The sequence below is a fragment of the Mustela putorius genome, unplaced genomic scaffold (assembly GCF_011764305.1).
Source record: "Mustela putorius furo isolate JIRA1106 unplaced genomic scaffold, ASM1176430v1.1 tig00000135_pilon_pilon_pilon, whole genome shotgun sequence".
In the NCBI taxonomy this organism is placed as follows: domain Eukaryota; kingdom Metazoa; phylum Chordata; class Mammalia; order Carnivora; family Mustelidae; genus Mustela; species Mustela putorius.
The window spans coordinates 4,787,149-4,814,668 of record NW_025421292.1 but is presented as its reverse complement, the minus strand read 5'-3'; the positions used below and the strand labels follow the sequence as shown (position 1 = coordinate 4,814,668).

The 27,520-nt window shown below is 38.1% G+C and overlaps 1 protein-coding gene across 3 annotated transcripts in view; it reads right to left on the bottom strand.

Moving 5' to 3' along the window:
• Window positions 1–27,520, bottom strand: part of COL12A1 (collagen type XII alpha 1 chain) — a 120,968-nt gene that overhangs the window by 45,543 nt on the left and 47,905 nt on the right. For all 3 annotated transcript variants that reach the window (XM_004770722.3, XM_004770723.3, XM_004770724.3), the window contains 17 exons: window positions 26,040–26,179; window positions 25,396–25,525; window positions 18,908–19,050; window positions 18,514–18,643; window positions 16,511–16,647; window positions 15,260–15,389; window positions 11,541–11,680; window positions 11,071–11,203; window positions 10,931–10,957; window positions 10,436–10,578; window positions 7,867–7,996; window positions 7,310–7,449; window positions 6,530–6,659; window positions 4,743–4,885; window positions 3,523–3,652; window positions 2,699–2,841; window positions 847–976 (listed from right to left, as the gene is read on the bottom strand). In XM_004770722.3, coding sequence (XP_004770779.1) covers window positions 847–976; window positions 2,699–2,841; window positions 3,523–3,652; window positions 4,743–4,885; window positions 6,530–6,659; window positions 7,310–7,449; window positions 7,867–7,996; window positions 10,436–10,578; window positions 10,931–10,957; window positions 11,071–11,203; window positions 11,541–11,680; window positions 15,260–15,389; window positions 16,511–16,647; window positions 18,514–18,643; window positions 18,908–19,050; window positions 25,396–25,525; window positions 26,040–26,179 — 2,199 coding nt within the window. The remainder of the gene's footprint in view (window positions 1–846; window positions 977–2,698; window positions 2,842–3,522; window positions 3,653–4,742; window positions 4,886–6,529; window positions 6,660–7,309; window positions 7,450–7,866; window positions 7,997–10,435; window positions 10,579–10,930; window positions 10,958–11,070; window positions 11,204–11,540; window positions 11,681–15,259; window positions 15,390–16,510; window positions 16,648–18,513; window positions 18,644–18,907; window positions 19,051–25,395; window positions 25,526–26,039; window positions 26,180–27,520) is intronic.

Genomic DNA, 27,520 nt, shown 5'->3' with positions numbered 1-27,520 from the left:
TCTTGGCTGTACACTAGAAGGCAAGCGGATCCACTCTACACCTCAGGCCAGTTCCATCAGCATCTCTGGGGGTTGTACCCAGGCACAAGTATGTTTTAAAGCTCTTCAGGTGAGGGGCGCCTGGGTGTCTCAGTGGGTTAAAGCCTCTGCCTTCAGCTCAGGTCATGATCCCAGGGTCCTGGAATAGAGCCCCACATCGGGCTCTCTGCTCGGCGGGGAGTCTGCTTCCTCCTCTCTGTCTGCCTCTCTGCCTACTTGTGATCTTTGTCTGTCAAATGAATAAACAAAATCTTTAAAAAAATAAATAAAAAAAGTTCTTTGGATGATTTCAATGAGTAACCAACTTGGAGAGCCTTTGCTCTAAACAATCGACTCCTGTATAAGGTAGAAAGGGGTCTAAATGCTGATAATTTTCTGTAAATTACTTGGTACCATAGAAAAAATAGAAAAAATTGTAAAGACAGAAGATGATTTTTAATCACCTTGCTTCTTTATTTATGGCTTAAGATTCTATCAGGATAGTGTTTTTCTGTTGATAATACATTGGCTGAGTCAATAGCTACCTCTTTCACTGATACTACATAAATTAAAACATTATTCAGAGACTAGGCAATGGTTTTCCAAAGGAGAAATAAAACTATCTCAAGCAAAGAAGAATATGCAGATTTTTGTCTCCTCTTTCTTCTTATAGTGGACTTTTAAAAAGTTAAAATACAAATTCTGTTCCCACGTCATTTTTGCCAAAATTCAAGATTTAATGTAAATGTTAATGCAGTATTAATGGCATATAGGGGATGCATTGGTAAAGGCAAAACTTAAAAATTATAAAAGGGATAAGACACTTACTGGTTCTTCCATTTCCTGTTAGATGGCCACCATCCCCATCTTCATATACCGCAATAACCGTAATTTTATACGGAGTATCAGGTTGTAGCGGCTGCAGCATCACATTATTCCTTCTGCCTGGGACTGTGGTCTGTAGGGAAGTTAAATATCAAATTAATTATCAGCCAGAGGCCTTCCAGAACAAAAGACAACACGGTTTTATGTATTTCTATAAACAGCAAGGTTTCTTCATGCTTTGCTTCTTTTGTACAATGCTCATGTCAGCAAGGTCTACACTGCCTCTGTGCAGTGCATGAGAATGGTCTGAGAGTCAGAGACATCTGGGTTCAAATCCCAGGTCTGCCATTTGCCAGCCTTGGGACCTAACATCTCTGGAGGAAATGGTGAGGATGAAAGGTAAGAATGCGCACGACAGCTGGGCACACGTTACCGACCACTGCAGCATGCAGCAGCACTTCGTTTGTCTCTATCTCCCATCGGTGGGTTACATTTCCATGCATTCCTGCAACAAATATCTCCTATCTGCGGGTTACATTTCCATGCATTTCTGCAATAAATATGCACCACGCAGCCACAGCGGGCCAAGTGTGGTCAGAGCTATGGGAATGCACCGGTGAGCAAACACGGACTCTGAGCCTGCCCTCAGGAAGATCAGGTTGGCTGATACTAATCAAGTGGAAAGGATGAAAAACAGGAGGTGAAAGTATGTTCAATTACCTCCATGATGAGAAAGTGAACCAGATAAATCTCTCAATCTCTCTCCCAACCTTATGCTCTACTTCTACAAACAACGTGCCTCACTTAACACCAGTAATTCCCAGCATAGAGTCGCCTGATTACAAATGGTGAATTGGGGGAAGAAACTATACTTTTAATGTTTTCAGAAAGTGGAGGGAAGTCGAATATTCACCCATGGCAAAGCTGAATAAACATTAAAATACCAGCTTCTTTGCTCTGGCAAAATAAGTGTGGTGAAACTGTTTATCTGATTTTGATCAGAAACTCTAAGTGACAATTACATGTGTTTCTGATGAATAAAAATGCAGGTTTGAATTAAAGCTTAATGTATCAAGTTCAAATAGATGAAACATAATGTAGCGATAACAAAGGGGGGATGATCCAAGAGGGTCTGTGGCAAAATGGTTGTAAACCACAGACCTAACTGCTTTACTATCAACATTTTGTGTAATCTTCGGCTGACCTAATAACACTTCAGCTAATCACTACACTTACTAAAGAGTGGTGAGTATTTCCAACCATAACAAATGGATATGCCTGGTAAGGCCTATGAGGAAGCTACAAGAAACCTAAATCTAGTTCTCAAGAAATAGTGTGACACACAAAAAGTTTGAAACTAATATGAGTGCATGTATATTCCAAAACCAAAGTGTAACAAAAAACGTTAAATTTAAAGAAAAGAGACATCAGTTAGCGCTTGAATACTTAAGGGATTATCTTGTAGTGAAAATAAATTTAAAGGAAAGATAGGATGTGGATTGTCACATCTTTTGAGCATTAAGTAGCTCAAAATATTAGGTATCATGTCTCACTAGACCTAGTTCCTATAAATAAAATTAGGTGGCTAGAAATATGCATTTCATGCAATAAGACAATTTTTCAATCTGTCTTTAGAACAGAAATGGGCCCAAAGACATTGATTCTCTGTAACGTGGGCGACAATAGACGCCTTTGGGTGTTCCCAATATTGTGTCAGAGGAAGTCATATAAAATGTGAGTGTCCCACAATTATTCAACTGTAATCACAATACACTCCCAAACTAAAAACCTTAATTTCACCTTCCAACCAGGTCAGAGTTTACAAAATGCTCAACTAAATGAGAAGTGGACTCACATATTCATCGATGGGATCTCCAACAGTGGGAGAATAAATGATCCTGTATTGCTGAACTGGGCCATCGGCATGATCCCAGGTTACAGAGAGGCTGTTGGTTGTCTCCCCAAAGACTCTCATATTTCTTGGTCCACTTCGTGGTACTAAATAAATAAAAATACAATCAAGTTAGTTGCCTGTCTGTGAGCACGGTGGACATGGAGGTGGCGGGAGGAATACAAAAGAATTTTCCCAGGTCAGATTAAGGAAGTTACTTGTGGGAGCTTCACATTCATTAGGATGTTTACCCGCTTTTGATAAAATATATACCTCCTCTGGTTTCAATAGGAAACCATAAACAGAAAGTGCTACATTTCAGAGCTATAGCTACGTGCTGAACTTTCAGTAACACTGAGCTAGGTTTGAGCCTAAATATATAGACTGGGAGAGAAAGGGAATATTTTAAACTACTATAACCACCTCCTGTTTAATGAAACATAAAGAGGACCAGCCCTCACATTTCTAAAGTTCCCGCTTGGTGACAAGACTCACTGCAGGGCAGAAGAGAAAAGCCCCTCCTTACAGCTTAAGTCCCAGATGAGAAAACGGCCGACTGCAGTTCACTCAGCACCTACGGCAGTCACGGGCCCAGAGCCTCAGCCTGGAATCTGAATGTGGAGGTGCCAGGCAGAACCACATGCCCAGGCCTACCCTTGCCTGTACAGAGGTGGAGAAAGCTCTCACCACCTCTCAGTCACCACCCACCTCCCACTTCTCACTCACTCAGAGAAGCCCTGCCAACCGAGTTACAAGGGAATGGGGTGGGGAAAGGATTTCTGCCTCACGCGTTCGGCCCTGGCCAGGGCTGGGATTCCCCTCTCCATCCGAGTAGAGAGCTACAATGTTCACGGAATAGGGTGTGTCGGGAATCAGCCGCTCCAGGTGCACCGTGCGCGTGTTTCCTGGCACCACAATCTGGAGGGGAGGAAATGCCAAATTCTGCTCAACAGCAACTCAAATGCTTATCGAGTCTTCTATTAGTCAACATAGTAACATTTATAATAAAAAGCTGAGCCTAGGCACGTCAGAAGCTCACTACTATGCGCCCTCCTCAGATCTGACAAAGCCACACCGTGAGATACAATTTCTCCTCAGAAATTTCCCCCCCAAAAAAAGTGAGTTCATACTCACTAAGCTAATAAACATACTATGCTACCCTTAGTAGCTTCAAATATCTCTCTTTTATGTTTACTGTGAAGACTCTCAAATACAACATCCAGGGCTCATGGTAGTTACCTACAGAGCATCCCAGATGTTAGACACACAAAAGAGAAAGGATTCCCCACACAGGCTAATAGGGAAGAGATTTTGTGTTAAAATGGAGAACCACTCCACAAATGGATAATGGCAATGTTGTCCGAATAAGTCCTGCCAAATACAGGGATGGGCAAATTATTTGTTTATCTTTGTTTGCCACCATTGTCCATATTTATAAATACATAAATTAATCTATCAATTTACTTTCCCTGAGGTGTGTTAAGTCTACTCTTATTCAAATTAGTAATTCCTGATTCTTACATTATTGATCTACTTATAAAACTGAATAGTACTGGGAAGGGAAAATAAACTGGACAATCTGTAAGGCCAGTGAAGGCAAACGTCAAGACGTTTTCATAAAGGAGACATTTCTATGTTACAATAAAAGTCCATATTGACAAGGTCAATCAGTGATTTGCATTTATTCCTAGGCTTGTTAACTCATATAGCTAATTTGTATTTTCCAAAAATTCATATTTTCCAACTACCCCTATAGTTAGTACACCTGCCTTAAATACACAGAAGCGACCATCTAAGCATTACTGATTGTCACGTTTGTGACTGGCATTCTCACAGGCAGTGAACAAGACACAAGCACAAGACTAGGTTCATCCGGAAAGGATGCTTCTAGGAGACCGCAGGCCACACTGACAACTGACTTACTGTTCTGGCCCAGTAGCCAGGGCCAGAGTTACAGGGGAATCTACACAGATCTTGGACTGAACTCTAAGAGGACAAAATCACTTACAGACTCTGAGGGTCTCGTGCCGGCCACAGGAGAATATATGACACGATACTGCTGCACGGGCCCAGGTGCGGGGTCCCAGCGGACTTCGAGGCTGTTTGGCGTCGGATTGTACACGTGGACATTCCTTGCCAGCCCTCTCACCACTGGGAAAAGAGAAGCCCACACATATTTTCTGAAATCTGTTTATATATGTCGAGTTTTCATGATCACTTCACTAGGACTTACACTCTATAACAGGATAAAACACTGTCCTCCTTCCCCTTCTAATTATCTACAAACAAAAGCAAATTAAAACTCTCCAGATCCAAACTTAGTCTAGGTTAGCCAGTTATGGCCTTTGTCTATTTGGAGGCAAAGTTGGTACCAATAAGAACAAGCTAGTAAAAGTAGTAGTGCTGGGAGCACCTGGGTGGCTCAGTGGGTTAAGCCTCTGACTTCGGCTCACGTCATGATCCCAGGGTCCTGGGATCGAGCCCCACTTCGGGCTCTCTGGTCAGTGGGGAGCCTGCTTCCTCCTCTCTCTCTGCCTGCCTCTCTGCCTACTTGTGATCTGTCTGTCAAATAAATAATAAAATCTTTAAAAAAAAAAAAAAAAAGTAGTAGTGCTGGGTTGGCCATAAAAGGACAAGGGATAAGGGATAGGAAAGTGGAAAAGAAGCTTCGGTTTTCCAATACAGATAATGCAGAGATAGAGAAAAGAGATTTTACAGTGTCTGCCTTTGAAGTATGAACTGACAACAGCTATGAAGCACATATAACTCAGTCAGCTGGCTTCAGTCACTCATTCATTCATTTATTCATTCATTCTTCATTCAAGAAATAGGTACTGATATGTTCTGTGATTAAAAAAAAAAGGCAGGTGGTTGGCTTATGGACAGTGGGGAAGGTATGTGCTATGGTGAATGCTGTGAAGTATGTAAACCTGGCGATTCACAGAACCGTACCCCTGGGGCTAATAATACATTATATGTCAATAAAAAATTAAAAAAAAAAAATTTTAAAGGGGAAGAAAAGAGAGAAAAGCAAAACCAAAAAAAAAAAAAAAAAAGAAAGAAAAAAGAAAAGACAAAAGGAGGGAGAAATAGAACACACACTCAGTTTTCAATTACCTGCCCCACGTGGGACTTAGAAAAACATACAAATTAATTCCATGTATTAACCCCAAAGTCTACTTGAGCCAAAAACATCATCTTTCTAGAGTACTGATCTTTTACCTGAAGAAGCCACCCATACTTGCTTCCTTTTAGCCACCAGCAAGCATATTTTCAAAGCCAAAGAAATTCTTTATTAATATGCACAAGAGCCTGTAAGCAGTACTACAAAGAATGAGAAAACCGCTATTAACTGGTTACTCAAGATGTTAACAGTAAACAAAAGCACACAGAATTTTGATGACCAAAAGCACTTCATCAGCAAACCAGAGAAATGTACAATCATGTAATGCAATAAACAATTCACACCCTGAAAGCCAATTGCAAAGCACTGCTTCACACAAATGTATAAAGCACAAAAGAAAGCAAAACGAACTGTGTTCGGTGAAAGAATGATTGAAATAGCAGACTGATGATTGTATGCACATTCATCAATCCTGATAGTATCATTTCAGAAGAAAAATACCATCATAAATCTGTTATTTCAGACATCAAAATGTTAACAGTTGATGGTGTCTGGAAGATAAACCATGGGTATATATTTATTTTATCATTTGTGATTTTCCAAATTTTCTTAACGGACCTATGTGGCCTTTATAATGAAAAAGCTAATTTTTTCCTTCCTTCTCAACTTACATGTCCTCCCAGTATCCGATGTGCGTCCTCCATCACCTTCAGTATAAACAGGAACTACCGTAACGGTGTATGGGGTATCTGGCTGCAGATTCCTAAGAATGGCGTAATTGGTATTCCCAGGGATTGGTACCTAAAGATTTTAATAAACATAAAGCACTGGATTTGAAAAACTTGTAAAAGAACTAATACCTCAACCAATATAATTCTCAAAATACTAACTCAAGACCCAGTCAAGAAGCAAGTACTGTCATAGTGGGATATAAAGATGTGCCCTGTATGAACTTTTACAAGAGGTGATAAAGACTTCTCTAGAACCCTACACTCACTCTCAGTACCCCTTTTAAATTCTGGAAAATTGGGACGCCTGGGTGGCTCAGTTGGTTAAGCAGCTGCTTTCTGCTCAGGTCATGATCCCAGCGTCCTGGGATCGAGTCCCACATCGGGCTCCTTGCTCCGCAGGGAGCCTGCTTCTCCCTCTGCCTCTGCCTTCCACTCTGTCTGCCTGTGCTCGCTCTCGCTCTCTCTCTCTCTCTGACAAAAAAATAAATAAAATCTTTAAAAAAAAAAAAATTCTGGGAAATGATTACTTCCCCCAGCTCAATTCTCCCCTCCATCACCCAGGCACTAAGGCAACAATCTATGAGCCTCTCTCAGGTTCTAGTAAATGAATACCAACTCTTTCTGCCCTAAAGCAAATTGGTTGACCTTTTTAGCTCGCCTTTTAAATCATTCAGCTATAGTTTAAATAAACATGGAATTTTCACTCCTGGACATAATTACCAGTTCTTCTGGACCACCTGCTGTTGGTGCATAGAAAAGCTTGTACTGACGAGGGTTTCCCTCTGCATGGTCCCAGCGAACATTCAAGGTGCTGGTAGAAGGGTCATACACTCTGAGGTTCCTCACGGTATTCAGAGGTTCTGTAATGCACAGAAATCACATAACACTATGATCCTAAGCACACTCAAAATGCAAGTTCCTTGATATTTCCAAGGCACCTCAAACATGGCAAGCACCCCACAGTGGGCCCCCTACAAATATTTGTTGAAGTAGTGAATAAATAAAACAATATCTGGTAATCTGGTACACGTCTCCTCTCCATGAGATATTTTGGTCGCAGGGTGGTTTTGGTTTTGGTTTTTAAAGTCCCAGAAAGTAATAACTGTCTTTCTCCATAAACAGAGACCAGTAACTCTGAGCAAGGATATTAAAAGCAATTAATATCATTTTTAAATGCATTAAAATTTGATTAGCAAAACCGTGTCACCCCACCTTTTCCAAGTAAAGATGGGATTCTGTGGTAGCTATTAAAGAAGCTACAGGGGCCTGGTACTTACTGGTCTTGCCTCTCCCTGTCATTCGACCTCCTTCGCCATCAGGATAGAGGGAGGACACAGTGATGGTGTAAGGAGTATCAGGCTTCAGTTTCTGCAGGACCACACTATTCTGCCGCCCCCCAATTGTGGTCTAGAGAAAGATAAGGGTAAGTGTTAGCCTTGTTCTCTTGGTCGCACTGATCTGTTAAAGCTCTTTCTACACAGGAGCTGTTTGAGATCCTGGCCAAAATCTGGAAACACATACCACATTGAAGATTTAAAATATAACTTATGGTATAATTTTAAATGTAAAGTATGCACCTTAAATCACAAAAGGCATTCTAAGCCTTAAACTGGTGACCTCAAAAAGATATTCCGACTTGCTTGCCGCCAGCACAGCAAAATTTCATCCAAAACACATTTCATGGATCTCTTCCCCCAAAAGACATTAATCATAAGTGAGCTAGAAAGGAGTTTTTTAAGATAGCAAAGAATTGCCAAATATTAGAGGCTCCACACCATTTGCTATTATTTTTACTTTTTTATAGAGGTTTTTTATTTGCTTTAGAGAACACATTAAAATGATTCAGCAGAAGATCTAAAACTTTGATGTTTCCCCCCAAAAACTGCCATTCTAACAACATTAGCTGTGCAAACTATGTGACTAGACCCTTTGCCAGACCACACTCGGGGCTGGGGTTCCCAGCCATCTCTATGATACCAGCCTTGTGGTATGAAGATTTTCAATTTCCTCCAAATACAGACTTTGAAATTTTTTATTCACTGCTTAAGGCCATCTAACTATCTTGTTGAAAGAAAATTTGTATGATTTGTAAACAGTCTACTGAATTCAAATATTTATGTGATACTAATTAAAATCATGTGAAAATGGCCCCTTGCCCACAAAGAGTGCACATCTGGATGACTGGACATGTCAGTAACAGTCCAGATGTTTCCAACTTACCACCCATCAACTCTTTGAATGCCAGAGAAAACCAGTGGCTAATTTTATTAAATTGAATATTAGATGTTATGAGAAAGAAGTATCCCTATCTGTACAAGCCCTTTGATATTTAACAAATCCAAAGGCATCCACTTAGTAAAACTAGCCCTATGAGTAAGCAGAGGGGTGTCTACTTACTTCTCCCATCCAGCTCTCCAAAATTCTGGTATCAGTAATTCAAAACTTTATTTCATGGACTAGCAGTAAAACGCAAATATCCCTAAGAACAACAAACCTTGAGGGATTGTCAGCTAATACATATCAGAGGGTGAGTTCATGAGACTTCTTCAAGTTATACCCAACCTCTGTTAGTCAGTAAAGAAACTGAAGGCAGCAGCTGGAGGGTCACTATCACCAAGAGTAGAAATGCTGGAGACAAGCCTCACCTGCTTCATAGTTTTACCCAAATCTGGCCTGGCATAGACAAAAGAAGTTCTGTTTCTGACATGAAAATATCAGTTCATCACGTGTGTCTTATCTTATTTCCTACAAAAGCCAGTTGATTACAGTTTGTATTTAGTGTACTACTGGTAACCTATTTAATTAGACAACATTTCTATCCAAAGATACTCCCTAAGACTAATTGTGTGGAAACCTCAAAAGATCAACTCGAAAGTCACACTAGGATTGAAGAGGGTCTGGTTCAGCTAAACCCACTTAATATGCAGTATCAGAAACCTTTAACCACTGCCAGCATACATGCCTGCTAACATCTCTAAACTGGGAAGACATAGAACCCATTTGCTAGAGCTCAGTAAGTCATGTGACTAATTGATAGTAACTCATATCTCTTATCTCTCTCTATGACTGTGAGGAAATAGTATAGCCCAAAGATTGTCAACAAAATACTAAACCTTACCAAAAGAGGCATTTTAAATAAATCAGGAAGCATCCCTTCCTGGTGTAAAAAATCATGATGCTTCCTATATGTGCAGTTCTAGTCACACATCTCACAAAGCAAAGCTGGAGAAGGTTCAAAAACAGACACCTAACATAAGCAAGGTGAATGAACTAGGATTCTGTAAACAGGGAAGACCAGAAAGATAAAGATGAAGGCTATTGACAGTCATACCACCTTTCCAGAAACCTCTGTTTGGATAAATATAAAAATGATGAACAGTAAGAATTAGGGGAACAGCCACCTAGATCTGGAAATTCCAGATATAAGAGATATCTTGTGACATGCAAAAACCAGAAAATTACAATAACAGAAATTTGGCAAATTTTCAGTATTTGATTAAGTTTGAGAGATACATATTAAAAATCTAAAGACCAAAAAAACAAAACAACAGCAACAACAAAAAAAAAACCCTAGAAATCTTCATAGATAATCCAGCCCTAAGAGTTTCTAAGGGAAATGTCTATGCATGAGGCACATCCCTGATGCTGTGGGGCTACCCAACATGAAAAGCAACTTTCATCTCCCAAGAGGGTGTCCAAGTTCCCATAAGAATGAAGTCAAATAAATCCACTCAGTACAGTAAATTCTGCATCTCTCAAAGTAGTACAACTAACTATACATTGGGTAGGGAGGAGTTTGAGGAGAAGAGGTAGAATTTTCCAAGTTACATATATTTTTTTTATTACCGTTTGCTCATTGCCTTCTCCTGTTGAAGGCTGGTAAGTGATTCTGTATTTCTGCACACGACCACTGGCGGGATCCCATTTAACAGTTAAGCTGTTAGATGTTGCGTTGTACACCTGAAGGTTTCGTGGGCCACTTTTTGGAGCTGAAAAAAGGTTGTTGAGAAACATAGTAAGCTCATAGAATGAGGCCTCCTCCCAAAATAAGCACCATTCACTAAAATCAGTATACTTTTAAGGTTAAGACTAAATTTGACCTCATGGTAACTGATGGTCATGGAATCCTACATGACTCCTTAACAAATGGCAGTAAAGCAATGTTTTTCAAAAAAAAAAAAACTTTTTAAAAAGTTCCAAGATATGCCTTATAATTTAAAAGCAGAAAAACCTGTTTACAATGGATTTTGTGGTATTTTCTCCATTCATTCACTTGTTCGTTCATTCATTCATTCATTCATTATTTGGTCATTTATATGGTTCAGCAAATTAAACTCTTACCTTGTGTTGTTAGTGGTATCAAACGAGCTAAAATTAAAAAAAAAAACAGAATTTGGGGAAATATTACTAATAAAGTTATAGCTCTACTTTTTAAATTAACTTTAACATAATAATGTCCTATTTAAAAGCTGAACACCTACGTGTGCGCTCACTGCCAGTGAGGTCATCACTTTCTGACTCATCAGGATAAATGGCAGTAACAGAAACTTCATAGAGAGTGTTCGGGTTCAGGTTTTCAAACACCAAAGTATTTTCATCTCCATTTAAGATGGTCTTAGTGAAAGAGAAAAGAAAAACACACACACCCACAAAAAATTAAGTCACCATGTCTATCATACTCTCGATGGCAGTTTATTGACATTATTTAGCCAGACATTCTTCCGCCTTTGATACATGCCAGGAGCTCAAATGGAAAAGGATGCTTTTCAGGCAACAGAGGTAATACCTATTTCAAACACGATTCCTTGTCATGAAATTTAAAAAGTTTAAAAAAAAAACTTTTAAAAAGGAGGGAAGGAAGGAAGGGAAGGGAAGATAAGGGAAGAGAGGGAAAGGGGGGGAAAGGAGGAGGGAGGAAGGGGTAGGGAAGAAGGAAGAGAATTAACATTACCTCCATCCTATCTGAGCTTCCAAAAGGCGCCCAGGTTATCCTGTAAAGGGACACATCTGAAGCCCCATGATCCCAAGTCCCTCGGAAGCTCTCTGGTGTCACTTCGGTAATCCTTAGGTTTGTTGGGGCTGGCACCGTGCCTATCATGAGGTAAAGCAGGACAAAGTTTCTGAACAAACAATATAATACACAAATGGTATAATAAAGCCTCCTCGTTTTATCTTCATGGACATGAGGAAACAGGCTGAAATCATCATTTAGAACCAAGCAAATTACCAATTCAGTTCATCTGAAAGGGAAGTATAAGAGAAAGCTTCAAAAACTTCAAGTACCATATGGATATAGTAGGCTACTATTTGTGTTAAGTTAAAATGGTGCATGGAGCCCTGGGTGTTATGCACAATGAATCTTGGAACACTACATCAAAAACTAATGATGTATTGAACAGTGAGTAACATAACACAATAATTTAAAAATGGTGATTTTTTTCTAAATACCTCTTAGTAGATGTGGTATGTATACACACACACACACACACACACACACACACACACAATGGAATACTATGCAGCCATCAAAAATATGAAATCTTGCCATTTGCAACGACATGGATGGACCTAGAGGGTATTATGCTTAGCAAAATAAGTCTATTAGAGAAAGACAACTATCATATGATCTCCCTGATATGAGGAAGTGGAGATGTAATGTGGGGAGTTTGGGGGATGGGAACAGAATAAATGAAACAAGATGGCATCGGGAGGGAGACAAACCATAAGAGATTTAATCTCACAACACAAACTGAGAGTTGCTTGGGGGAGGGGGGAGGGAGAGGCTGGTGGGGTTATAGACATTGGGTAGGGTATGTGCTATGGTGAGTGCTGTGAAGTGTGTAAACCTGACGATTCACAGACCTGTGAATCTGGGGCTAATAATACATTATATGTTTATTTAAAATTTTTTTAATTTAAATAAATAAATAAATACCTCTTAGTAAGACTCTTCTAACCCAGTTAATCATTCTGCATCTCACACATTTTTTTTCAATGTCATATTTGAAAGCTGAACATTTATATGTCAAAACTATGAACTTGTTTGCAGAGCAGGACACATAAGCACAAACTTTGGTATTGATTATCAAAGAGTGCATAGTCTATCATGGTCTATGAAATATTATGATCTAAGTAAGCCATGTGTGAGGTTTTCCTGTAGAATGCTAATGTTAAACACAACTGAGGAAGACTATACTGACTATGTCCAGAGAGAGGAATAACCCTACAGGGTTGATGACTGCTGAAACCCCAATTAAAAGCCCCTACATTGACCAGGCACCCTAGTTAGTTCACAGCACATGGAATCTGGAATGTCTGCCCCCGGTTCTGAGCTGTCATTGTCAATTACTTCTCTATCCACTATTGACCAGTTCTGACTTCACAAAATCCAGGGCCATCAAAAATATATTTCTAATAATTACAATGAAAAGGCTCATTGAGAGAAAATGAGTGGTACCATGTCCAGAAGCACAACTGCAAAACAAACCAACTGTTAAGAATACACTTATTTGTGGAGCATAACAAATAGCATGGAGGACATGGGGAGTTAGAGAGGAGAAGGGAGTTCGGGGAAATTGGAAGGAAGGTGAATCATGAGAGACTATGGACTCTGAAAAACAATTTGAGGGGTTTGAAGTGGTGGGGGGGGGGTGGGAGGTTGGGGTACCAGGTGGTGGGTATTATAGAGGGCACGGATTGCATGGAGCACTGGTGTGGTGAAAAAATAATGAATACTGTTATGCTGAAAATAAATAAAAAATAAATTTTAAAAAAAAGAATACGCTTTATTAGGACATCTGAAGGATTTTTTTTTTAATTTAATTTTATTTTATTTTTCGGTGTTCCGAGATTCATGGTTTATGCACCACACCCAGTGTTCCATGTAATATGTGCCCTCCTTAATACTCACCACAGGGCTCACCCAACCCCCACCCCCATCCCTTCCAAAACCAACCACATATTGAAAGTAAGGATTTAGTATACTAACTTACTGGCTTTCACTAGACTTTTTTCCTCTACTTCACCTGTTATGCATGTGCAAAGCTGTCAGTTTACTCATATGCACCAATTTTCACTTCCAGACACTACACTTACCAAGTAAGAACCAATGCCAGGAAGGCAAGTGAGACTGCTAAGAGGAATCACAGGTAAGAAAGTAGCAGAAGTAGATACTGTCGGTTGTTAAGGCATAGGCTGTGCCATTTGACAAGAGGCTCGATCAGGTACAGACAGCTGGGTATGAAAGGAGAAGTTTTTGAACCTCTAGTGCGGGAGTGACAGGACAGCAAATAAAAGTTCAGATTTGTATTGATCCCACCAGTAGCTAACTAGATGAGGCAGGGCAAGTCATTTAAATTCTCTAGACCTGTGCTGTCTACTCTCAGAGTCACCAGCCATATACAGCTACTGAGTACTTGAAATGTGGCTAGTCCAAATTGAGATCTAATGTAAGTATAAAATTAACACACACTGGATTTTAAAGAATTATTATGGAAAAACTATGTGAAATATTTTAATACTTATTCTACTGATACATGTTGAAATGACAATATTTTTGATATATTGGGTTGAATATAATACATTATCAAAATTAATTTCTCTTCTTTCTACTTTTTCTAATGTGGCTACTAGAAAATTTTGAATTATAGAAGTAGCTCTCATTATATTTCTTCAGAACACTGAGGGCTCTAGACTTCAAGTTCTTAGCCCCTATTCAAGCAGGAAATTATGTGTTGAGCATGGTGCCAGGCACTGGAGATGCAAAGTTGTACAAAGTAAGTGTGTCTCTGGTTTCACTTGGGGGGAAGAAAGGGAAAACAAAATAGATAGGAAAAAACAAACAGGTAGTCATAATTGGGTTAAATACTATGGAAGTACCCTGTGAGGGAACGAAACAGACAGCTCTGGAAGCAGCACCAAAATGGAGCTGGTGAGGAGAAGCCTAGGAAGGCTGCCCGACATCTCCCCGGATTCTCCATTATGCAGTCCTCCCCTTCACCTGACATCCAGCAGCATGCAATCTGAGCTCCACTTACCTCACCATCCCTACACCATCCCATGTGTTCTTAATCAATTTTTCTTATCTCCACAATGAAATCATGAACTGGTAAGGGCAAAGATACTTATATTTTGTTACCCTGATAACACTTTACATATAGTAAGATCTCACAAAATATGTGATAACTAACACAACCTTCCCAGAGAAAATGTCCAATGTGCGTCAAGAACTTACTTCCTCCCCATTACCCCCCCTCACCCACAAGCACGTGCACACCCACACACACAAAACACGCACACACACCAGTTAAATATCTGGAAGATGAAGTAATGACAGTGGTTGATAGAATAATAGGAGGATAAAAATTATCATAAAAGGAATGGACATGTTCAATCACTCTATTATATACCTAAAACTAATGTAACTCCATATATTATAGGGGAATTAAAATTAAATTAAATTAAAATTAAAAACTTAATTGAAAATAAAAATAAATAAGAAGAATGGACATGAAGGTAGAAGATAAGAAGAAAATAAGTAAAAAGCAATCTGAATTCAAACATTAAATACTCAAAAAACTGGAACCAAGAAACAAAAGGACCCAGTAAGTTCAGTTACACAATCATGTCATGTCATTTCTCAAGTATCAGTGTAGCACAATTATAACTTACGGGTAGTTTCTTGAGCAGTCATGGGGGGAGACTCCCCTTCATCATACACTGCAGAGACACCTACTGTGTACAGGGTTTGTGAGAAGAGGTCTTTGAGAGGGGTGCTGGTCCGTGACCTGTCTACCTCTACCTGTAATAGAGCAGTGGAACTATTTTTAGAAAGGGTCTAGTTTTAACATCTCTGTTGTTTATTGTACTTCTTAGCACAAGAGCATAAGAATTGTGCTACAAAAAATAGCAATGTTTTTCAATATGCATGAGTCCAGGAACTGGAAACAGTTTAAATGCTTATAAAGTGGGAAAATGTATGTACTAGAGCTCTATTTGAATGCCAAGGGTTGGTAAACAAGACTGCCAACAGATTCAAACAACCTAATCATTTTTCACTGACAGTTTCTCTGTTTCCCTTTGCATCACTGCTTTATTTCTCTCAGAAATGTTCTCCTGTACATTATCTCATTTGCTGTGCACAAGAGCCCTGTGAGACCCTCTGGTCATGGTGTCTCTTTCGAAATTGAAACCTAGAATGAAATGAATGTGTGCATATGTATAAATTAGCTTTGATATAATCCAACTGAACAGCATGGTCAATACCTAGGGGCTTACAGAAACCATTTCTATCTTCCAAAAATGTCTCTGAGATTCTGACATTGATACGCTCCCAAGCACACAGAAGTTTTAAACCCATTCTCTAGAGAAAACCCTCAATTTGCTCCCACTTTGAATTAGGTTGTCATGGAAACAAATCTCTGCCCCATCTCAAAAATGCTCATGGCCAAAAGGACTTTCCTCTAACAATCTATTTATTTACGCTTTCTCTCAGAACTTCTCCATTGTCCTGTCTTCCTATCATCTGACAAACTCTCCTTTTCCTTCCCGCACCCTTACTGGCTTTTATTTTTAGACACATTATTATTTTTTTTTTTTTGGTAATTCATAGAATGTAGAGCACCAAAAAAAGACATCTGGATGAGAAGGAAGTACTATCTACGTTCTATAACTCTTTGTCCACTAAGGGATGATGATTTTGAGATGAGGATCATGGAAGAAAACATTTCTAAAATAAATGCAACAAAATCCAATATATTATCAATATTCAAAAATTGCTCTACTAATATTACAAGCTTTCAACCCTAGATTAATAAAGTGACAAATATTCAAAACACTCTATCCTCTGCACTTTTTTGAGTTCTGTTGTTAAACCTACTAGGAAAACAAATACTTCCAAATCCATTCTAATCTTCAACCTACCTCTTTGACATCGTCTTCTGGTGTTTTGTAGCGAACGATGTATTTACGCACTTTTCCCGGCGCGGGTTCCCATAAGACATTCATGGTGCTGTGAGTCACGTCTCTGAGTCTCAGATCTCGAGGTTTGGGTAAAGGCACTGGAGATGCATGAATAATGAGCTCCAGATGTGGCTCTCAACCACAAAACTCTAAAGCATTCACACAAGCTTTCAAGGAGTTGTTTAAAGAAAATTTAACAGTGTGCAGCAAAGTAACTTTAAACAAATAGCTCTGATGACAAAAGTACTATGATTCTACCAGGTAAAGCTCACGTCCTCTTAAGAAAATTTCTTAAAATATGATAAGTTGAAATTTTTATTACAATTCTAATTTATCTTTTATATGTAAACTTCCACTCTATTTTCTGGCTCTCTCTTGCTGCTCAGCTATAGTACATCATAATTCACCACAAATGCACAGCTTATGTTTCTTTCTCAGATATTTAAATCAGTTAGGATAGAGAACAAAATCCAAAGAATTATGGTCTCCTAAGAATAGAAAATGATAGAAAAACAAATGGTTATGAGAGTGAGGGATGAAGATGGGCCAAAATTAAGCACCTGGTAAGCTTATAAGAAAATCCATAGGAGTCTAAATGGTTACGAGAAAATTCAAATGATAAATTTTTGCCAAGTCAAAGCCTTACTTAAAAAGAACAAAGACGAGGATAACTAACAAAGAAAGTTTCTTTTGTTATATGAGACAGATCTCACTTTCTAGCTGCCCGTTGACCAATTTCCTTTTGTTTCTCATTTCAACTCTGTGCATCTGTTCTCCTAAATGTCTCCCTCCACCTACATGATTCTGCACCTTTATCCCTTTAATGTTTTTGTCTCTCGGCATCTCTCTGTGGCCTCCCTTCCTCCACTGGTGCAGTCAACTTTATATCAAATCCATGACCGCACTTGCCTTTCATCCCAGTATGACTCTGGGGTCTTCTCTCCCAGCACTTTGAGAACACATGTCTCCATCCCTAGCTGGCTTCCCACCTTTCCATCTGCCACTACCTCATTTCTAACAAAGCCACCAATTCCAGACAGGGTTTAATAAATAAAAAATGATTATTTGTTGTCAATGAATTTATACTGTCCCGCCCTTCAGGGGCTCTTTATCTTTTCTGCCTTATGATTATTCTCAGTCCCCTTTTCTCCCTTGAAGATTTCTTCTGTCTTCTTAATTGTCTTAAAAATGTGGGCTGAGTCTAAAATTTAAGCCATGTCATCTATCTCATCATGACCTCAATAAGCATAAAACAAAACCTCCAGCCAGGAAAGGCAAGGGTTCTAGGTGCAATTCTTGCCACTTTTCAAGAAGAAAACACCTAACTGCCAGTGAATCAAGCCAAAAACGCAAAAGGAATTGATCAACGCACACAAGAAAAGTGCAAACCCCAAAGGAGTTCATGCGCTCTATGTTGCCTGGTATTACCTCGTGGTACATTCCCAATATCTAGCATAGTGACTGAAGTATATGACCAATGTTTTTGGATTGAGTAAGCTGACTAACTCACTTAATTGAAACAAACTTTTCTATAAGTGCCATAAAGTACCTACTTCACCAAGAACTTGGAACATCTTAATATTAAGTCTAATATCTTCCTCCAAAATTACACTCACCCAACATTCCCTTCTCACCAGGGCTATGTACCTTACTTCATGGATATACAACACCAACTTTTTATGCTCCATGCCCTGACACTTGGCCAAAAGTATACCATCAATTGTAAGAAACATCTCAGTATCAGCTATGTTCAATGTGGAAAAAAAAGTACATCCTAGAATCAATTTAAGATGCTGCCGTAAGGCTAGAGTTAATTTTAATTCTCAAATTTGATTGCCATAAGATAACCTTGTGACTTATGCATAAATTATCAAATTATTGATAACATTATTGGGTAAAAGAAAAATCCTAATGAACATTATGTTTACAACAGAAAGGAAAGAAGAACACTGGCAATATCTTACACGTGACTTCCCGAGCAGTGACAGGTTCACTGGCGAGGTCATGCAAGGCAGCCTGGACTGTGACTGCATACTCGGTGTTGGGAAAAAGATCAGTGAGTTGCACATCATTCACTGTTGGCCCCACACGCATCTGCATATGGACATGCCAAAGGGAAATAAGACATTCAAATCAAACCTTTCCACTTACCAGGGATATGCAATTACAGCCTACTTGTAACTACTAAATGATAACATAACTTTTCTTTTTCATCTCTCTGAAATGAATTTCCTTCTTCATGCTAATGTTTTTAAAAATGTGTCACAGGACCCATCTATTTTTCTATTTTTTTTTTTGCACATAATGTTATAAATGATTTATAAGCAACTCAATGAAAAAGAAACAAATGTCTCCCACCTCTTTGGGTTTTCTTGGTTCTGTGGCGTTGATGGGTTCATATGACAAGGTGTAGCCAGTAGCCCCTCCCACTGGCTGCCATTGCACATGCATGGTGGTAGGGCCAACATCATAAATATTCATGCTGACCACAGGGACTGGTACTGTTGGAATGTAAAGGCAAACATCAGTCTAATGCCTGTCATTCTACTCATTATTAATTGTTGTTTCCTACTTACTAAGTGATATTTATATATGCTAAATAGAGAATCAGTTACTATGAGAAGTCAGTGAGAGCGAATAGAATCCTTTCCTCTCTCCTGAAAAACCCAATCTCATTGTTCATTGCCATCTCATACTCAGGACTGCAAGTTACAACTATTTCATGGAGGAACAAAGTTTAAATTTCAACGGGCATTCCAATGAGTCTATATAGAAGCCAAAATAGATACCAATTTCCTGAGATTTCAGTCTCTTTTTCTGGAACATCTTTAAGTTGACTATTTTCAGTCTTCAATCATGGAATTTCATACATAAGTAACCAGCACAGTATTTTACATCAGCTTTCACAAAAAATTAATTTAAGTGAGAGAGTCATAAATTAATAACTGGAACTTAGGGGATTCATGAGTTTTTTGAAGATAGGTTCATGAGGCACAGTAAAAGATTTACAGTCTCCTCTTCATTTAATGCCAATATAGATTCACATATATTGTCCAAAGACTGAGTTTAAAGTTTTCAGAAATTATCAGATTAATCCTGCCCATTATGAAATATTTTATTTCCCACCTCCTATTGTATAATATGAAGGCTAGTGACAGAAAACATGGAGGAGGGGTTCAAGATGGCAGCATAAGAACACTCTGAAATCACTTCCTCCCATGATATAATAAATTTATAGCTACACTTGAAATCATATCCTCTGAAAAGGACCTGAGACTAGATAAACAGTGCCTCCACAACAAAGATAAAAGAGACATATCAAGCAGGTAGGAGAAGTAGAAACTCAGCCTTGTCCAGGACCCCACCCCAAGCATGGTGACTCACAGTTGGGAAGGAATTCCCAAAATATGGAACTCTCCCTCAAGAAGCAAAAGAAGTGTGCCCACATCAAGTACCTTGATCTTTGAGTCCAGCACCTGAAAAAGAAGCCCCTAAAATGCCTCATTTTGAAAATGAACATGAAGTCCAGGAAAACCAAGAAACTAGAGGGAATAGAACATGCTCTTAAAGAGCTCGTGCACAGACCCACTTGCCCTGGGAGCCTGCGTAAAAGCAACAGTTTGGAAAATGCCTAGATCATAAGTGAGATAGACCTACTTACTAATTTTAAAGCAGTTGCCAGAGAGGCAGGAACCTGCATTGGCCTTCTCTACAAACAGAAGCACTGACAGGTGTCATTTTTGCAATCCTAGTCTAACTTGTTAGTGATAGAGCTGGAAGCACCCTTTTTGGTGTTCTCCCTCATGTCTGCTAGTATGCGTGCTACATGCTCCATCTGCCCCAGTAGCAGTTGCACGACAACCAGGCTGGGTGAGTGCCCCATACCCCACCGACCCTGCATCAAAGCTGTGGCCCCACCATAGCCAGCAGGTCCACATAGTCCACACAAGAGATGTCCCACCCACAAGATGGTTGCCTGGCTCTGGAGTCCAGGGGAGACTGTACTCTGAACCCCATGGATCATCTCCTACACGAGATCATTCCTTCCAGACCAGGAGAGGTATTATTTTTACCTGATAAATATACACAGAGAGTCAGGCTAAATGAGGAGACAGAGGCCTATATTCCAAACCAAAGAACAGGACAAATTCCCAGAAGAAAATTTTAATGACATGAATATAACAACCTACTCAACAAAGAGTTCAAAGTAATAGTCATAAAGATATTCACCAAACTCAGGAGAAGAATGGATGAACACAGTAAGAACTTCAACAGAGATGGAAACTAGAAGAAAATACCAAACAGAATTTGTAATTGAAATGAAAAATACACTAGAGGATTCAACAACAGAATGGATGAAATAGAAGCCCAAATCAGTGGGCTGGAAAACAAAGCAATGTATCTCAACTGGACAGAGCAACAAACTGAGAAAGAATTTTAAAAAGTAAGGATACCTAAAGGGACCTTTAGGACAACATCAAATGGTGTAATATTTGTATTATAGAGGTCCTAGAAGGAGAAGAGAGAGAAAGGGCCAGAAAAATTATTCAAAGAAATAATAGCTGAAAAATTCCCTTATCTGGGGAAGAAAACAGACATTTGGGTTCAGAAAGCCCAGAGAACTCCAAAAAAAAAAAAAAAAAAAATCCAAACAGAACCACACTAAAGTACATTATAATTAAAATGGTACAAGTTAAGAATAAAGAGAATAAAGAGAGAATCTTAAAATAGCTAAGAAAAACAATTTAGGGATGTCTAGGTGGCTCAGTCAGTTAAGGGCTGCCTTTGGCTTGGATCATGATCCCAGGATCCTGGGATCGGGTTCCACATTGGGCTCCTTGCTCCACAGGGAACCTGCTTCTCCCTCTGCTTCTGCTTGCCACTCTGCCTGCCTGACAAATAAATAAATAAAATCTTAAAAAAAAAAAAGAAAAAAAGAAAAGAAAAACAATTTATTCCATACAAGGGAAACCCCATAAGACTATCAGAGATTTTTTCAGCAGAAATTTTACAGGCTGGAAGTAAGGGTCATGATATATTCAAAATGCTGAAAGGAACAATTTTCCAACCAAGAATTCTCTATCCAGCAAGATTATCATTCAGAATTTAAGGAGAGATGAAGAATTTTCCAGATAAGCAAAAGCTAAAGGAGTTCATCACCTCTAAACTGACCTTATAAGAAATGTTACAGGGATTTCTCTACACTGAAAAGAAAAGATAATCATTAATAAGAAGAAAATATATGAAAGTAACAATCTCACTGGAAAAGGTAAAGAGATAGTAAAAATAGATCAATCACTAATAAGGCAAGTATGAAGATCAAAAGGTATGAAAATCAAAACATAATAAAATCAATTAAAATTACAATAGTTATCTAAAGGATCATAAAATAAAAAGACATAAAATGTGTCATCAAAAATATAAAATATGGGGAATAAAAATGTAAAGCTTTGGAATGGTTTCCAATTTAAGTTGTTATCAATTTAAAAGAGACTGTTATATACATAAGATGCTATAAGTGAACCTCACAGTAACCACAAAGAAAAACTTATACTAAATACATAAAAGAAAATAAGAAAGGATCTAAGCATAATATTAAAGAAAGCCAGCAAATCACAAGGAAAGAGAGAAAGAGGGGGAAAAAAAGGTCAAAGAAGAACTTCAAACACAGCCCGAAAACAAATGGAAATAAGTATATACCTATTGATAATTACTTCAAATATAAAAGAACTAAATTTACCAATCAAAAGACAAAGAGTGGCTAACTAGATTAAAAAACAAAAAAGAAATGTCTATGTGGTACCTATAAAAGACTTCAGAGCTAAGGACACATACAGACTGTGAAGGAAGGAGATAAATTATTCTATGCAAATGGAAATGAAAAGAAAGCTGGCATATACTCAAATCAGATAAAATAGACTTAAAAACAAAGACTGTCCTAAAAGACAAAGAGGAGCACCACATTATGATAATGGATGAATCCAACCAGAAGATACAACATTTATAAATAAGTGTTTATATATAAACACCCAACAAAAGAGCACAAAACTATATAACAAATATTTGAAAACCTAAAGGGGGTGGGGGCTCCTGGGTGACTCATTCTTTAAGTGGCTGCCTTCGGCTCAGGTCATGATCCCAAGGTTCTGGGATCAAGCCACACATCAGGCTCCCTGCTCAGCAGGAAGCCTGTTTCTCCTTCTGCCCACTCCCCCTGCTTGTATTCCCTCTCTCATGATCTCTCTCTCTGTCAAATCAATAAATAAAAATCTTAAAAATAAAAAAAAAAAAACTAAAGGGAGGGAGAAATTGAAAATAAAACAATAATAGGGGACTTTAACATCTCACAGCAATGAATAGATCATGAGACAGAACATCAATAAGGACATTTTTACCGTAATTGACACATTAGATCACATGGATATAACAGAAATATACATAATGGATATATAATCAGAATATTTCATCCAAAAGCCACAGAATGCACCTTCTTCTCAAGTGCACATGGAACATTCTCCAAGACAGATTACATGTTGGGCCACAAGATAAGTCTCAATAAATTCAAGAAGACTAAAATCACATCAAATATCTTCTCTGACAACAAAAGTAGGAAACTAGAAATCAATTACAATAACAAAACTGGAAAAAATACAAAAACATTAAAATCAAACAATATACAATGGAACAACCATTAGGTCGTCAAAAAAAAAAAAAATCAAAGGAGAAATCAAAAAATACCTCAAGAAATTGGAAAGAAATATAACATGCCAAAATTTATGAGATGCAAAAAAGAGTTATTAGACAGAAATAGGCCTACCTTGAGAAACAAAAAAAATCTCAAGTAAACAATCTAATTTTACAGCTAAGGAAACTAGAAAAAGAAAAACGAAGGAAGCCTACAAGTTAGTAGAATGAAGAAAATAGTAAAATCAGAGTCAGAAATAAATTAAATAGAGAGTAAAATGAAAATAGGAAAGATTAGTGAAATGAAGAGCTGGAAATGATAAAATTGACAAACCTTAGGTAACTAACAAAGAAAAAAGTAAAAGGATTCAAATAAATAAAATCAGAAATGAAAGAAAAGTTAATGATCTCACAGAAATACAAAGGATTATAAGACACTAATACAATCCATAATATGTCAACAAACCAGACAACCTGGAAGAAAAGGGCAAATTCTTAGAAATATAGTCTTCCATGACTGAATTAGAAAGAAATAGAAAACATAAGTAGACTGATTACTAGGAAGAAGATTGAATCAGTAATCAAAAACCTCAAAATAAACAAAAGTTCAGAACCAAACAACTTCACTGGTGAACTCTTCCAAACAGCCAATAAGATTTAATACATATCCTTCTCAAACTCTTCCAAAAATTAAGGGGAAGGGAATGCTTCCAAACACATTATACAAGGCCAACATTACCCTGATACTAAAACCAGACAAGGATGACAGAAAAAAGAAAATTACAGGTCAATATCCTTGACAAACATAGATGTAAAAATCCTCAACAAAATATAAGCAAACAAAATTCAACAGTACATTAAAAGCATCATACGTTATGATCAAGTGGGATTTATTCCAGGGGTGCAAGAATGACTCAAATTCACAAATCAATCAATGTGATACATAATATTAACAAAATTAAAGATAAAATCACATGATCATCTCAATAGATGGAGAAAAATTACTCAATAAAATTCAATATCCATTTGTGATAAAACTCAAAAAATGGCTATAGAGGAAATATACCTCATATAAAGAGACCATATCTATCTATAATGGAGTGCTGTAATGTATGTAATGGAGTATATAATGGAGTACTTCTCAGCCATAAAAAAGAACGAAATCTTGCTATTTGTGGTGGGCCTTGAGGTGATGCTAAGTGAAATCAGAAGAAAGACAAATAGCATCTGATTCACTCATATGTAGAGTCTAAAAACAAATAAAAGCCAAAGAAACAATGAAACAAAACCAAATTCATGGATACAAAGAACAAATCAGTGGTTGCCAGAGGGGACTGGGGTCAGAGGGTGGGTGAAAGGGCTAGAGGATCAAGTGTAGAGTGACGGACGGTAATACCGTTTGAGGGGGGATCCCTTATAGTGTATACAGATGTTGACTTATAATGTTCTACACCTAAAACTTATATAGTAAAGAGAGAGAGAGAGAGAAGATAAAGATTTAACAGAACTGAAGATTAAATAGAACCAATCCTTGCCTTGGAGAGAGTGATGCCCAATTCTTTGTCTTCTAAGAGGCCTCCCTTCCCCTGGAGTCCAGCCAAGAAGATGGGAGAAGGAAAGAGTATTTTTATGTGGCTTCAAAAACCCTACCATGCCTCAGAAATCTTGCCAGGTACAGGAACAAGGAACATCTCTGTCAAAAGCTCTACTCAAAGTCAAAGCCATTAGAGCCTCTCAAGCAAAGACCAGGAGGCAACGTCCCGAAGACAAGGGTGATCTCATTGATAGGAGGAAAAACTGAACACTGCAAAACTGAAATAGGTCACCTCTGCACAGTTCCCCTTCCTAATCTGAGTTCCACTCCCCACATGTTATCTTTCTTAAGACGTGAATAACTCTATGAAAGGTAAGTTATCCCTCCAAGTTATCTATGGCTATGATTACCCATTCCACCAGTGGGGTCCCATGATGACAAGAACAAACAGTAAGAGCAATTGAGTATTTATTGAGTACCTGGACAAGAACACACTCAGTAAATATTTGTTGGATGGATATTGAATAAAGGAATGATTTGGAGGGCTGCCAAAAATCCCATATGGAATGCCTCCTGTTTATCTTAAAAAAGAAAATGAGGAGATTTTTTTTTTTTCAATCAGACTTACAGGTTTTTTCTGTGCCCTTCAGCGGTTCACTATATTCATCTTCCACTACAGAATACACATTAACAACGTACTCAGTTTCAGGCTTCAGATCTTTCAGTACTGTGCTACTTTCCAGTCGGCTGACATAAAACTAGGGGAAAAAAATAAAATAATAATAACCTGTGTTGTAATTGCTTCCCTCTTTTCTACTATAATTAAAAAGTAGTTAACTGCAATGAACTTAGAAATTATATTTCAATGAGGCCATTGTTTTTCATTTTTGGAAATTACCAGATTACAATGAGATCTTAGACAATTCATGTAATTTATTCTCCCAGCTCTTGTTTCCTTATTTGTAAAATGAGTGGGTAAACTAGATCATATTTAATGTTTCCTTCCAACTCCATAACTCTAATATAAATTCAAAATTAATCAAGCATCCTTTTATTAAAAACCATATTGGTATTCTGCAATTCGTAGAAACTGTAAGAATTTAAGCAAAGATCTTTCCCTTTAATTAAGCCCAAATGAAAGCACCATTGCTGACTCAGTTCTGCCCCACTTGACATCTTTCTTGCTCCACACCCAACATTTTTCTGAGCGCTCATGTGAAGAAGTCAATCTCGCTATCAGGAGGGAATGGGTTGTAGGTGTTGCCTACTCACTTCTTGACGTTTCCCTCCAGAAACTGGGTAGTATTCCACCTTATACCTATCCACACTGTCAGAAGGAGGTGTCCAGCTCACTCTAAGAGAACGATGGGTTCGCTCAGAAATAACCAGATTAGAAGGTGCTTCCAAGTCACCTACATGTGGAAACAAAATCCATACGCTTATTTCATTATTATAGCAAGGTGATGAAATTTGAAATTAGATTATAATAGCACTACTTCCCATATTTTAAACTTGTACACACATATACAGTGTATCAGTCTAGAGTCCCATTGCTCATAAGACTTCTCTGAATGGGTAGGCAAAGGATTCTTCAGTCCCAGAAGATTCAAGGCTGGGCTCATTGTCTTTCATTAAAACCTGGTCCCACCCTTCCTTTACGAAACCACCAGTTTACCAGTCACCTAACTCAAAAACCTCTGAATCAACCTTGAATATGTCCTCCTTCCTCTAATCTTACACAATTGGCAATTCTATTGTCTCTATCACCTTTAGTACTACCCAAGTTCACCACATTTAAATTCATCATGTCTTACCTCCTTAACTATAGGTTATACTCTGTGAGAATGGAATTGGTTTCTTATTTGTGTTTATTTAGTTCCCCTACAGGACCTAGATCAGTGGTAAGAGAAGTTAACCACTTTCTTAGTCAAGAAAGAAGAAAAACAACCAAGTCTTTTCAAGTTTGGGAATACCCCACTGCCTGTGATTATGCTCTCTGTGGGTAAAGTGAAATGACCAATGAACAACAGAATGACTACAGAACAAATATCCAGAATTAACATCAATGAAAATAGAAATACTAAATTCACTGTGACCATTAGAAAGATGTCCCCAATAATAATTTAAAGAGACTTAACACAATGACTTCATTAGCATGTCAATCAGTCTCATAAAAACTCTTTAACTGTCTTTGTAAAGCTGGGGAAAGAATTTCCATTCTTAGTACTCTAACCTTTATTATAGTTGGGTCATAATCAAGCCTACAAAATTATCAAGCAATTTTACTGTCTGAGAAACTAGAATGAATGCAACTATTACATAGTTGATAAAAAAAAAAATAAAGGAAAACAGATAAAAGATGTTTTCATCCCCACTCAAAGTCCTCTCCAACTAAATAAAACTACAGCTCTCTCAGCTAATCCAGAGCCAGAAGCCTACAAATTCTGGCTTCTTGGCTGGTTTATTTCTCCAGGGAAAAGGTCAGTCTGTTGTTCAAAATCCAAAAAGAAAATCTGTAAATGTTTGGAGAGAAAAACTCAAAAAGAAAAAGGCAAATAAATGCATCCTCAATACCCAAAGCATACGAACCATTTCTACCAAATTATTTATCTTCAAATAAGTTACAAGCCATTTCTAGTTTGCTGCCATCGGAAACAAATCAGAGAAAAAATCAGGAACTAAACTAATGATTTTCAGGGCACCTGGGTGGCTCAGTGGGTTAAGCCTCTGCCTTCGGCTCAGGTCATGATCTC